Raw genomic sequence first — 14129 nt, 5'->3', positions numbered from 1 at the left:
AGTTCTTTTGCCTCTCCCATTGTGATGGTTAAGAAAAAAGATGGTAGCTGGAGATTATGCGTGGATTATAGACAGCTGAATCAACATACGGTCAAAGACAAGTTCCCTATTCCGGTGATTGAAGAATTATTGGATGAGCTAGGGGAGGCTAAGGTATTCTCCAAACTGGATTTAAGGTCCGGGTACCATCAAATTTGTATGTGGGAGCCGGATATACATAAAATAGCATTTCGAACTCATGAGGGGCACTATGAATTCTTAGTGATGCCTTTTGGCCTCACTAACGCCCCATCAAGTTTCCAAGCTCTCATGAACGCAGTTTTCAAGCCTTTGTTGCGGAAATTTGTATTGGTATTTTTCGATGACATCCTTGTTTATTCAAAATCATGGTCGATCATTTGCAACATTTGCAGTCAGTTCTCTTGGTTTTGAGGGAGCAGCAGTTGTATGCAAAAGGGACAAAATGTTGTTTTGGGTCTTTCCAAGTCCATTATTTGGGACATGTTCTACAAGCTGGTACCATCTCTATGGATACTTCAAAAATTGAATGCATACTCGCCTGGGTCGTCCCTTGTTCAGTGAAAGAATTGCGTAGCTTCCTTAGGCTCACTGGGTATTACAGGCGATTTATCAAGAATTATGGATTGATGGCTCGACCATTAACTGATTTACTAAAGAAAAACGCGTGGGAGTGGTCTGACCGATCTACCGACGCTTTTCAAACATTGAAACGAGCTATAAGTTCAACTCATGTGCTAGTGCTCCCAAATTTTCAGCTGAAATTTGGGGTCGACACTGATGCTAGTGGCATGGGCGTTGGTGCAGTCTTACAGCAACAGGGTAGACTGGTTGCCTTCTTTAGCAAAGCTCTCAGAATTCACCATCAAGCTTTGTCTATTTATGAAAAGGAGATGTTGGCAGTACTATTAGCGGTTAAAAAGTGGCATCCCTACCTAGTTGGTAGGCATTTTAAAATCAAGACAGACTACCAGAGCTTGAGATTTCTGTCGGACCAAGTGGCTGTTACTCCTTTCCAGCAGAGATGGGTGGCAAAAATGCTGGGATATGATTTTGAGGTGGTATACAGAAAAGGAATCAACAACAAAGTGGCTGATGCTTTGTCTCGACAACCTCAGTCTATTCCTTGTCAATATTTCCAGCTAACCACTTGTTCAGTAATTTCAGGTCTGCTCGAACAGGTACAACATTCATATATGGTGGATGAAAATTTACAGAAGCTTATCCAGAAGGTTTCCCAAACTCAGAATAATGACCTTAAATATACCTGGGATGGTCGATTTTTATTTAGAAAAGGGAAGATTATGGTGGGCAGACTCCCTCATTTGCATCGAGAATTGTTTTCGCATTTCCATTCCAGTTCTATTAGAGGGCACTCGGGGGTGCACGTCACCATGAAAAGAATCTCTAGTTAGTTATACTGGAAGGGACTAACAAAGGATGTTAAGCAATGGATCCAAGAATGCTTAGTATGTCAAAGGTGCAAGGGAGAATCAGTGGCGTCTCTTGGTCTGTTACAGCCCCTACCGATACCTGAAAGAGCTTGGTCGGTGATCAGCATGGATTTTATAGAAGGGTTACCAACTTCCAATAAGAAGAACTCCATTCTTGTAGTGGTTGACCATCTCACCAAATATGGTCACTTCTTGGCGTTGAGTCATCCATATACGGCAAAAGAAGTAGCTCAAGAATACTTGAATCATGTTTATAAACTGCACGGCATGCCTGAATCTATAATCTCTGACAGGGATAGAATTTTCACTAGTAGCTTTTGGTAGGAGCTTTTTAGACGATCGGGAACTAAGCTTTTGTTGTCGACGGCCTATCATCCACAAACTGACGGTCAGACGGAAGTCCTAAATCGTTGTTTGGAAAATTATTTGCGTTGTATGACCGGGGAAACTCCAGCACAGTGGGTTCATTGGTTGCCTTTAGCCGAATGGTGGTATAACTCATCTTACCACTCCTCTATCCAGCTTACACCGTATGAAACACTGTATGGGCAGCCTCCTCCTACTCACATGCCATATTTGGCCGGGGCTTCATCCGTAGCTGTGGTGGATCGCAGTCTACAAGCAAGAGAAGTTGCTCGGAGATTACTCCATTTTTGTCTTAAGAAGGCCCAAGCACGTATGAAACAAATGGCAGACAGAGACCGATCAGAGCGCAGTTTCCAGGTTGGTGACTTGGTTTATTTGCGCTTACAACCGTACAGGCAACAATCCATTAGGAAGGTCTCTAATCAGAAATTATCTCCGAAGTATTACGGTCCTTTTCCGGTGATTAAGAAAGTGGGAACAGTGGCTTATACCTTGCAGCTTCCCCAGAATTCAAGGATTCATCCGACTTTCCATGTATCTCAGTTGAAGAAACATGTTGGACAGGCTCCAGTTCAGGCTCACTTACCTTTGGTGGATGATCATGGTGCCTTACAAAAAGTGCCAATTCGCATTGCGGACCAGAGGATAGTTAAAAAAAGGGACCAAGCGGTAACTGAGGTATTAGTGGAGTGGGCTAATTCCTTCCCTGAAGATGCAACATGGGAGTCCTTCACTGCATTCCAGGACCGATTTCCAAAATTTCAGCCTTGAAGACAAGGTTGTTCTTTCAGCAAGGGAGTATTGTTACGAGTAATATATTAGCAGGATTTTTAGTTTAAGTGATACGGGGCATTTTGGCCTGTTAGTGATACGGGGCGTTTTGTGTCTAACAAAACAGTCCACATCAGCACGTTGTAATTCCTTTAAAATGTTGCATGTTTTGCATGGCAGCGGTTATCAAGGAAAATATCATTACACAATCTGAGAATTCTCTCTTCTTCTCTCTTTATACTCTTTTCTTCCTCTTCTTCTTCTCCCAATTTCTCTGCTCGATTTTAGTTCTTAACATTCTCCTTTTCTTTTAATAATCGACGATGAGGAATAAAAGGGCAAGGGCGAGTGTGGACAAGGCGGTGGTTGATGTTGGCAACGGGAAGTCGGGGAACTCTCAACCAGGAATTTCGTCCACCGGCTTGCTGCTTCCGAGGTCTAATTCTTCATTTTATCTTGTATAATCAATCTTATTCCTTAAAATTGATCTTTATATATATATATATATGTGTGTGTGTGTGTGTGTGTGTGTGTATGTATTTTCATGGTGACTTCCCATTTTTTCAATGGGTGAATGATTAGAATTTATTTGATTACGAAATTGAAACTGGGTAACGACAAATATTGTTGTGATTTAATTAATCTTTGATCGATGGAATGTGGCTTCTAGTTGATTTGTTAATTTGTAACTGCCATTGCTCAGGGATTCCAAAAACAAAGTGATGGGTGACAAATCGTAAGAAGTGGTAACGATAAATATGCCTTCTTTTACAAGGATTGTATCAACACCTTCTGATATTTTGCTTGGTTTCCGTGTTTTCTTGAAACTGAATGAATAAATATATATTTTGGGAACTAATATTCAACTGAGAAATTCAAATGCCAGCATTTTTTTTTATAATAACCGTAATTGTTGTTAATCTTATTTACTGTCACTGAGAAATTCGAATTGTTTTAGCGTTTAAATGTGAGCATATAACACAAGTGCAAGAGAACTGTGAACAAATTTGTAAAAGGTGGAATTCACAAATTTACTATACCCTTTCCAAGGTCTCATGTTACATTAGGTTTTGATTGATTAAATTGTTTTGTGATCCAGGATTTTTTTCTCCGACTTGAAATTCTCAGGAAACTTGATAAGAATCGAGGTTGTGTGAACACTGTGAGTTTCAATGCTGATGGGAACATTTTAGTCTCTGCCTCTGATGACAAGCAGATTACACTGGGACAGGGAAACTGGGGTTGCCAAGCTTACTTTCCAATCAGGTCATGTCAGCAATGTGTTCCAAGCAAAAATAATGCCTTACACAGATGATCGGTGCTGCTGATGGGCAGTTGAATATCTTATTTAGGCATGCAGCAATCTTTTAAATGGTAGGACCAATTGGGGGTTCTTCTGGTCTAGTGATCAACATTTTTATAGATGAATTGTCCTTCAACTTCAACTGTTAATGGTTTAACATATCATAAAGGTTCATCAGTTGGTAACTGAGTAAACAAGTTTTCTGGAGCCAGGAAGTAAAAGTAATTCCACTTCAAGACCTCATTACGAAGTATGATAAAACTGTCATATTACTTTGTAAGCATAAAAATTCTAGGATTTGTATTTATTTATATACTAAATTATGGAAACTTTTGAGTTGGTTTACAAGGTCCTCGAATTTGAATGAGTGGCTCACAATAAGGCGAAAGCTTTTCTCTTTCTTTGAATGTAATGTAAAGTTAAAAAGTTCATAATTCTTTTTCCATCTTTTCTCTTTATTAAAACGGATTGTAATTGTTAATCTCAATAGTTATAATTCTTCCAATGAACTTTGTATTGCATGTGGTGATTAGTAGCAGAGTCCTAAATTTTCTGTTGAACTGCAAAACTTTTGTTTGCCTCAAGGGCAAGCATTATAGCATCCATGACTTTCTGTTGCTTAATTTTTGAAGGAAAATGAGGTTAGTTAACCCAAAAAAAGAAGTGTGCTAAGAACCTAATATGTAGCATTGCTTAAGCATACCTTGATATGGTGAATGGATGAATTATTATTCTAACTAAAAACCGTTTCCTAATCGTAGGTTCGACATGCTTAAATCTTGGAGGGTGGTGTTGAAACTAGGCTGGTGGCCAAACATCAAGGGTGAGCTCATAAATTGGCTGTTGAACCAGGAAGCCCTCATATATTTTACACTTGTGGTGAAGATGGACTAGTGCAGCATATGAGTTATGTTAGCTCTTGTGTTTTTGTTCTATGATGACCTTCCTATGATAACTTGATTTTTGTCTGTACTTTAGCATTGCTGACTTATAGAGCCCTTTTGTACGTCACTTGCTTTTCAGATTGATCTTAGAACTGCAGCAGCTACAGAACTTTTTACATGCCGTTCAATTGATGAAAGCAGGGCTACATGCCGGTTATTGCTCTCAATGCTATTGCAATCGATCCAAGGAACCCAAATCTCTTTGCAGTCGCAGGATCGGATGAGTATACTCGCCTTTATGATGTTCGCAAATATAAGTGGGATGGCTCAACTGATTTTGGTCAACCTACAGATTATTTTTGCCCTTCTCATTTGATTGGTGATGATCAAGTTGGAATAACAGGCTTAGCCTTTTCCGATCAGAGTGAGCTTCTTGTCTCCTACAATGATGAGTTCATTTATCTCTTTACACAGGATATGGGACTGGGGCCAAATCCAGTTCCATCTTCTCCATTGTCTGCATGTAGTGAACCAAGTGAAATGGGACTGGACCACTCAGCTATGCCAGCATCAGCTATGGAAGCCGATGAAAAAGCAATTCCACAAGTTTATAAGGGACATAGAAATTGTGAGACGGTGAAGGGTGTGAGCTTCTTTGGACCCAAGTCTGAGTATGTGGTTAGTGGATCCGACTGTGGCCGAATATTTATTTGGAAGAAGAAAGGTGGACAGCTTGTTCGTGTTATGGAAGCAGATAAACATGTGGTCAACTGTATTGAGTCTCATCCTCATACCACGGTTCTGGCTAGCAGTGGAATTGAGAGGGACTTCAAGATATGGACTCCAAAGGCTATTGATAAAGCTACTCTTCCAACTAACATTGAACAGGTATGTCTTATCCTAAACATTTTGGGTTATTAATAAGGTAGGTTAAGACATGAACTGCATTCTGCTTCGTCAACATGCTTCTTGACATGGGGATAAAACAGTGGAAACGTCCCACATCCTTGTTCCTTATTGTTTATATCTTCTTTACTAGGGACAAGCATATATGGTTTGGTTCAAGACATAGAAAGATAAAAGTACCTGTTAGAATGTTGTTTTGGTACTATAGCTATTTAACATAATCTATCATAAGAGAATGGAAAAAGGTTTTGGATTTGGACTTGAGACCTTAGCTAAGGTCCAATGGCTGTCTTTGTGTAGCTTTTCTTTGAGATAAATTGCTGTGTAATCTCTTTCATTCCTTCCATTCACTCTTCGTTAGATCTTCATATACTCCTAGGAATTTTGCGAAACGTAAGAAATCTGATATCTATAGTAAATGCCAAGGTAGCTTACCATAGCACAGGACTGTTTGTTTCATGCCAATTGGCTTGCTATTCTTGATTGTGTAAATTCACACGGATTGGATGGAAATGACAATATCCATTCTAAAGATGTATGAGAAGTAGAGGAGCTGATCTCTCTGCCATTACTTCTTTTCGAAAGATTCCGAAACGCGGCCTCTTTCGTTTGTTGTCCTTTGCTGCCTTCAATGAAGATGATGATTATAATTTTTTTCTTGGTGGTGGTGTTAAGGGTACTGATGATGAGGAAGATGACTCTGATGATGAATATCTTGATTTTTATGATGACATACATGATGGTGATGGTGATTATAACGATGACAGTGACAATGATGATGGTGATTATGACAATGAAGATGCTGAGAGTGGTGATGATGATGATTGTAATGATGATGGTGATAACGATGATGGTAGCAATGAATGCTAAAAATCTTCTTGGCAATTATGACGATGCCTGATAATTAATGATTGTAATTTTACACTTTCTGTGTCCGGTTTAAACCAAAACCTAGGGGCTGGATGTACAGAGTAACGACACCGCAGGACCTGATGCTGCAGTTATTTTCATTGCAAAGGCGAGGGACTAGTCCAGAACAGAATGAAGAAAATGCATCTGCAGTAGACCGAAAACTTCTAGAATTTATATTGACATTCAATGCCAACAGTGGCGCTTCTTCAGATGATGGAGGGAATGGTCCAGAGGACCCGTTTTGTTGAATGTTGATATGCCGTGGCAACTATGTTTAGAGATTGTACATAACATAGGGCTTTAAGTGAGTGTTGTGTTACAAGTTTTAATGTTCACTGCTTCTTTTATTATATATAGAACTTATTTATTTATGTGGCCTTTTTTATTCTGTTTATTTCATTTCTTTGAGGGAGGAGAACAGTAGAACATGATCTTCACTAGTCTGCTTTATTTAACTGTCTGATTGTCCCAACTGCACATAAGCGTTGCTTTGCAACTCTTTTGGCTTGTTATTATTAAACTCTAAATATGAATGAAAATGAATTTGGTTGCTAAGTTATGAAAGTTGAGAGGTTGGTTCTATAATTTGTTAGAATTTGGTTTTTCTACTGTTGTTAATCCAATTGGATAATAGTTTTAAATGTTGTCGTTAAATTAGTAAAAGTTGGTGGTTTAAGTTCACATGACGGTTGGACCAATTTCTTAGTTTTAGTAAAATATGAGGATTAAAATCAAACAAGTTATAGTAGAATTATTTACTTTTAAATGGTTTAGAGGGATGAAATCCATAATTGGACTTATTAAAAAAGAGATGAAATTCATTATTAAACTAGTTTGAACTGAAAAGCATCCATATTGCTATGTATTTACTGTGCCCGTTTTTTAGGGGGACATACAACTAGAGCCAGGTAGGTCGACCTACCCTCCCCTATGAGCTTTTAGGGCGTTCAAATAGGGGTTCAGATTATAGTTACAACCAATTGCCTTCTTGTCACCTAGCCTCTAATAGCAATACTATTGAGCTACGCTCATTAAGATATAGCTACCAAGAGCGAAGCGTTACATTAAAGTGTTACTCTATAAGACGGGTATCCCTATTAAGAGTACTAGGTCCGTCGTCCTAACATTGTACCCTGACCTTTCGGCCTGCATATGAATTATAGTTAATTCCAACAATCTCTTTAAATAGTTGTGTTCTATGTTTGCATAAATGACACTTTGATGACATTCTCCATTGTTAACCAAGTGCAGAGGATTTCTGACCACCAATGATTTGTCTGTGTATATATATATTTCATTCCTTGGATCCCTCCTAACTAAACCTCCGTGCTGTTTTCTGCATTGCTAGTTGAAGGAGCTCTCCCTATCATCAAACTCTGAATGAAGGCAATCATCTGTCAAACAAAAAGAAATTGTCTTAGTCATGAGGAATGAAGCTGCAAGTGACAAAAAAAGGAAAAAAAAATACACCAGGATAAAAAAGAATGTGAAAGAAACTATCATTGATAACCATTCACTGCTTGAAGTTGAAATATTATTACAAGTATATTGACAAATAGCACTCTATCAGATACATGTTCATACCAAAGTGATTGCAATGCAAATGATACTAAAGCCAGGGAAATGAAATGGTGCCCCTTCAGACAGAAACAATGCTGCATTAACACAAAGGAGAAATAGTGGTCATTGGTTCTGACAATAAAATCAAAATTTTGAGGAAAAAGGGAACAAAACGCCAATATCTTTACTCACATGTTAAAGGACTAAAAATTAGTGGAGCCATGATATTGGCCAAAGAAATTATTCCGGAGATGCATCCTTGAGCCTTCCCCTGATATAATGTGTTTATACTAGTTAAAACTATGAACAAAACATTGAAGAACCAATCGTTTAGGATTTACCTGTTCTCTGGGGCCAGCTTGTTTTGATGCAATACTGCGTAACTGTATAATTCGAAAGATTTCGATGTAAGTTTTTTCCGATAACATAGCAAAACTCATAACAAAATGGAAGTAAAGAACTTACTGATGGTGGTGCAAAGACCATCACAGTAGACACTGCAGCGGCTGCATATGGGACCTGCATGAGAATGTCTTTCACCCAATGTTACATAAACAAATAAGGGCTTACTTAGAATCGAATATCAAATCATTTGAAGGTTATCTGTGTCATTACTTACCCAAGCTGACCAGGCTATACTGTAAAGAATGGCCTGCATAATACCAGGTGCATATTCATCAATGGCTTGTCTTCACCTTGACGACAACATATTACGGGACAGATTAATTAATAGAAAAAGCTGAGCAAGGTGAGAATCCGATTCTTACATATACACAGGAGGCAAAGAGTCCTATTGAAAGCAACCTTCCATCTCCTATGGGAGATACTAGTAAGGGCATGATAAACAACTGCAGAATTAAGATGCATACAAGAATAGCATGTAAATTCAAGATAGATCATTGGATATTCAAAATACAAGACAACGAAAGAATCGAATAGTATGATAAATGAACCAGCAACAATATTTAGACCTGTGAAATGGTTGCTACAATTCCACCAATTAGCATCAAATCAGCAAACTGATTCTTGTTAAAGTGGAAACGAGCCTTTAAATAGTACTGCATTGTTGACACCCGGTTTTGTCCGGCACGTTACGACATGCATGGTAGAAAGTTTTGTGAGAGACTTTAAGATGCTTGATGACAGTTTTATGCTTGATGGATAAGAAATGCAGATGCATACATAAATTGAACAGATATTTGATCACATTTATTAAACAAAGACTTCCCATATTATACTATGTATGATTGGATCATATGGATAAGGTCATAATTTCACTGTTAGAGAAGAAGTCATACCATTGATGAAGATTCCATCCCACCTTCTCCAAGATTATTGAAGAAAGCAACAATTGCTGCTTGAGCAAATGATGGACTGAAATAACATACAAGTACCTCAATTATAGCTTAAATTTTCAGTGAAAAAGGTTTTTAGCAACCCTCTGTTACCTGTTCTTCATCAAGTAAATAACATCCCCCAGGGATGGAATTTTCTTGAATGGAGGCACCTTTGTAGGTGCATTATCATCATTTTGGATGACATTATCTTCTTCCCCGTCTTTCAAGATTGGTTGGGTGATCCCTTCACCCTGATCTGCAGGTATGCTTTCTTCAAGAAATATTCTCATGTACACTACAGCAAACAAGGATACAAATGTAGCAACCTGAAAGGATTTTTAAAAGAAAAAAAAAATGTTTGAGACACAGCAATGAGCAAGGTACAGGCTAAAGGTTCTAAAGAAGGGTATAGGGAAACCTGAAATGCTAAGCCAGTGGAGAGAAAACGAGCTGCTAAGGTTCCACAGACATATGCAGCTGAGGTTACTCCTGCTAGAATTCCAAAAGCAGATGCTCGTTGCCTATATGAAATATTGTCTGCCTGCAAATATGCATATGGCAAATTCATCCTAAAATCTCATCATCTTGTTTATGCTTAAGAATGGATAGATTTAAGGGTTATTACCAAATAAGCAAGAGCAAGGCAGTTAATGCTGCCTTGACAGACCATGTCAGTGAGGGTCTTGAAGGCAAAGTAGGCGTAAAAATAATTGGTCGTTCTGTTGCATGCCAATATAGCTGTATAAGAAGATAGTCATATAAGCTGAAAAACATATTAACCTTTGCAATGTTATTAATGAAAAAATCAAAAGAAAAGCAGAACTCACAACACTAGCATCATGAATCATGATATGAACCACTTATTGGTATTGAGTTGGTTTATACGTACATGAGAAGTGTAAAGGACCCAAACTCAATTTTTTTGTTTGATGTGGAGTCAAGTTGATTCAGACCCTTTCATAAGGACAAAGCTTTCCTAACATTGTTATTTTTGTCTATAAGACTCCAACTCAGACTTTAATTAATAGACCACTCGATCCAACAGATACAACCAAATTAAATTTTTGAATGTCAAGTTAAAAGCAAGCTTTGAATAATAAAACCTAGCAGGACCCAAAGTCAGACAATGACACCCTATAAGCCAATTCAAAGATGTAAACAAAGACATGAAAAGGTGACCCATCAAAGCCACACAACACACGCATGCGTTAGGAACTTTGGCACATAGATAGTGACCCCATGAGAGCAGTGTTGAGACAATGAAAGCTGTGAAATCTATGTTCATATCATATATATTATATGTACATACATACCAAGGGGAATAATGGATAATGTCATAGGCAATGTAAGTAGAGCTTTTCTTCCATACTGATCCGATAGATTCCCAATAATTGGCATCATCAAGGCCGTCCCTAGTCCTATGATCTGCATCAATCTCAATTCAATTACCAACATCAAAATACTCGGAATCAAATCGATTCATGATTTTAGAAAGCTTTCTTTTGATAAAGGAAAATATATGAACTCAAAAATCAGATATCATAATTAATAAGTCTTTTGCTACTATACCCGTGACTTAATTGAAACAAATTTAGACACAAATTATTGTACACTGTCCAAGTCAAATCCTAAGAAAAATGGGAGTAAGTAGTGGAATTTTATCAAAAAAAAAAAAGTTGAATTGGTACAAGAAGGCGACATGTTAAGACTGAATGACCACCCTTTTGTCTAAATTAGGACGTCGCCTTATTTCTATTACAGTTTACGCAACAAAGGGGGGCCATAAAAGCTAATATCTTTTCTTTTTGTTCATCATAAAAGCTAATGTCTTGTCTGCAATATGAACCACATATGTATATCATCAAAAAGAAAAAGAAAAGGCTTCAAATGTCCAAAATGACATTGGAAGGATCTTAAGTATCAACTCCATGAAAACTATTCAAAAAATAGGTAAGAAATGACAATTCAACCAAAGAAACTTGCTTGGTGTATACTTTTCCACATTTATTACCCGTATCATTAATTAATGGGTAAATTACACCAACAGCCACTCATAATTGAAAGTAGAGTGACTGAATTGAAAGCAGACATCAAAATTGAGTGACTGTTGGTGTAAATTACTCATAATTAATTTACTTAAGCAACTGAGGTAAAACTTTGGTTTAAGAAGAAAAAAAAACTACAGCTAGAAGAAAAAACATATTAAATCCAAATCAATCTCAGAAGAAAGCTATTTTATGAAATAAACTAAACTGTAGAAAAGAAGAGGAATGATAAGACATAGCAAAGCGACAGATGAAGAAAAAGAAGAAGAAGAAGAAACTACAGCTTGTTGGAAACCAGAGAGGTAAATGGCGAGGGAGCATTCATCAGTGCCGGGGCAAAGGGAGAACATAGTAACATCGATGATGGCCGGAGCCACTATTATAGTTGAAAACCCTGACAGGAATACCGTGACAAAAAGATGGCTCAACGCTGTTAGCTTCTTCTCCATCTCTCTCTTTTTTCTCTCTCTCTCCAACTCCTTAGGAAGCAACTGTTGTGTTAAACACTTCCCTCTAAAATAGTTAGCCACTAAGATAGAGGGACCAGCTACCGTAAAATATATGGACCGCATTACCCCTATATTTATTTCTGACATAAGCATTACGTTTTTTTGTTTTGTTAATTTTGTTTCTCAACAATTTAGCAGAAGGCTAACTTCATACTTCTCTTATGTATTTAATGGGTGAAATAAATTAGCATCAAAGTGCAGATATGCTAATTTAATACAAAATTTCTCTGTTATTAGATTTTATAATTTTAATGCATCCATTTTTATTGATTTGTAACATAAAATCATAACAGTCTAAGAAAAGGGCTGAGAGAGGACTTTGAGGGGGTTGCGTACTCCTTGATGAGAGAAATGTCAATTCTCCTAGTATTTGAGGGATGCAGACATTGGAAGTATAAGAGAGACATAAAATCTCGTTGTGAAATTTGATTATTAAAATCTATTTTTTTCATAGTGGATTCTCAGATTTCTCGAAAGTGAGCAGTGAAGAGAGTGTGTAGACTTTGAGTTCAGAGCCAAGTGTGCTTTCCATTGGGGGTCTTGGGAGCTTCGCCAATACATGCACAACATGCCTTCTTGAGCTTTGAAGCACAAGATCAGTCTTGATCATAAACATTCTTTAGTTTACAAGTTTCTCTGATAAATCATCTTATGAATAGTTGATATTTTTACTCCCGACAAGAATAAATCCATCATTAAGTTCCGTCTTTCATCATCAATTTAATTCCATTTTTTTTAAATTTCTTCAATTAAGTCAAAATCCTTAATGAAAACTGCCCAATACCCGATCTTTTCAAACTGAATTTACTCCAAATGGATTGTTTGGTCTAGGGTTTAAAGAATAAACGTTTAACTCTCGCTTCTCTTCTAGTCTTCTTCTTGTTGCCCCTGCCTCTCCCACCTGTAAGTTATTTTCTATTTTTTTCCCTAACATTTGGCACTTATAAATAATGCCTTTGATTTATAGTTAAAATATTATATAAAAATAAATAGAAAAAATATAATGTTGTCTCAAATGAATATTTTAATTCTTTTGAATGCAAATGTTTATCTTCCTACCTTTACCTAAAGGGAGAACATTCTTATGTTCGAGAAATGTTGATTTTTCTAATTAAGAAGCAGAGGTAAGAGTTATCTGAAAAATAAACTTGAAATCGATGTTGATAGAAGATTAAACACAAATCTTTTATTACTTCAACTATAGTTCATTAAGAGTATAGATATAAATATAGGATTTTTTTTTTGGTATTTTTCGCATTTATTTTAGGTTCATGTTCGGGATTTGTGGTTGCCTCTCTTAACAACATCGGGTTCAAATCATGTTCTCTCATTGAAAGTGTAACGTGTCTTACCAATGCACCCAACACTTGTTGGTATAAATATAAGATAGTTGAATATTGTTTTTAATGAGTTATTTAATAGCTTCTGAATTTTAATTTTTAGGGTAAATTACATCATAGAGTCACCCAATTATCGCCCCTTTTTCAGTTTTTGTCACTCAGCTATATTAATTTCTTTCATTTGATCACCCAACCATTTTCCTTTTTTTTTTTTTTGTCATCCCACTATCACTTTTTTTTTTTAAATTTGATGAGATTTTTTTTTCCAATTTCAATAATTGCAATTAAATCTCTTATGTATAGTTATAATCTATCTCAAATCTAAAATAAAAACTCAAAACAATAAAATTTATTTGAGTGAAATTTTTTATTCAAATAAATTGTTTCCTAAACTTTAGCAGGGTATTCCAAGGTATTCAAGTTCTCAAGTCAACTGGCCATGCTTTTGATTTTAATTTGGGGTAACAAGGACACCCCCATTGCCAGCAGCTTAATTTCTTAGGGCTAAGAAACCCCTATGCCTTGGGTGGCAAGTAAAGTGCCCATTTTATTGGGCTACCTTAACTTAAATTGGATAAAACAATCAGCCCAATAATTAACTTAGCCAAATATTTATTTAAGTAATGAATTAAATAAAACGTTCATATAATTTTAATTATTAAATTAAAGTTTATTTATATAATTAAATATTTTCCATAAGATAATTTTAGTTCCGTTAAAATCA

General features: G+C 36.7%; 1 protein-coding gene and 1 pseudogene across 1 annotated transcript; one reads left to right on the top strand and one right to left on the bottom strand.

The window, feature by feature from the left end:
• Window positions 1–2818: 2818 nt before the first annotated feature.
• On the top strand, window positions 2819–7169 carry LOC105787051 (uncharacterized; annotated as a pseudogene).
• A 236-nt stretch (window positions 7170–7405) lies between these two features.
• On the bottom strand, window positions 7406–12061 carry LOC105785944 (uncharacterized). The gene is made up of 14 exons (XM_012612154.2): window positions 11838–12061; window positions 10825–10936; window positions 10137–10249; window positions 9930–10052; window positions 9623–9837; window positions 9473–9548; window positions 9146–9232; window positions 8942–9022; window positions 8794–8826; window positions 8640–8693; window positions 8516–8557; window positions 8367–8445; window positions 8199–8269; window positions 7406–8008 (listed from the first exon to the last, which is right to left on the bottom strand). The coding sequence occupies exons 1-14, from the start codon at window positions 12003–12005 to the stop codon at window positions 7931–7933; spliced, it is 1332 nt and encodes a 443-aa protein (XP_012467608.2). The 5' UTR covers window positions 12006–12061; the 3' UTR covers window positions 7406–7930.
• Between the last annotated feature and the right edge of the window lie 2068 nt (window positions 12062–14129).

Source organism: Gossypium raimondii, chromosome 1 (genome assembly GCF_025698545.1).
Source record: "Gossypium raimondii isolate GPD5lz chromosome 1, ASM2569854v1, whole genome shotgun sequence".
Lineage (NCBI taxonomy): Eukaryota > Viridiplantae > Streptophyta > Magnoliopsida > Malvales > Malvaceae > Gossypium > Gossypium raimondii.
This window is presented reverse-complemented; position numbering and strand designations above follow the sequence as displayed.

Bases quoted from the DNA above. Each gene is read 5' to 3' on its own strand.
- LOC105785944 (XM_012612154.2), bottom strand. From the start codon at position 12,005: ATGGAGAAGAAGCTAACAGCGTTGAGCCATCTTTTTGTCACGGTATTC. The intron at 10,937-11,837 runs GTAGTTTCTTCT...AGATTGATGCAG, and splicing joins TCTCTGGTTTCCAACAAGCT to ATCATAGGACTAGGGACGGC. The intron at 9,549-9,622 runs GTAACAGAGGGT...ATGTTATTTCAG, and splicing joins ATTTACTTGATGAAGAACAG to TCCATCATTTGCTCAAGCAG.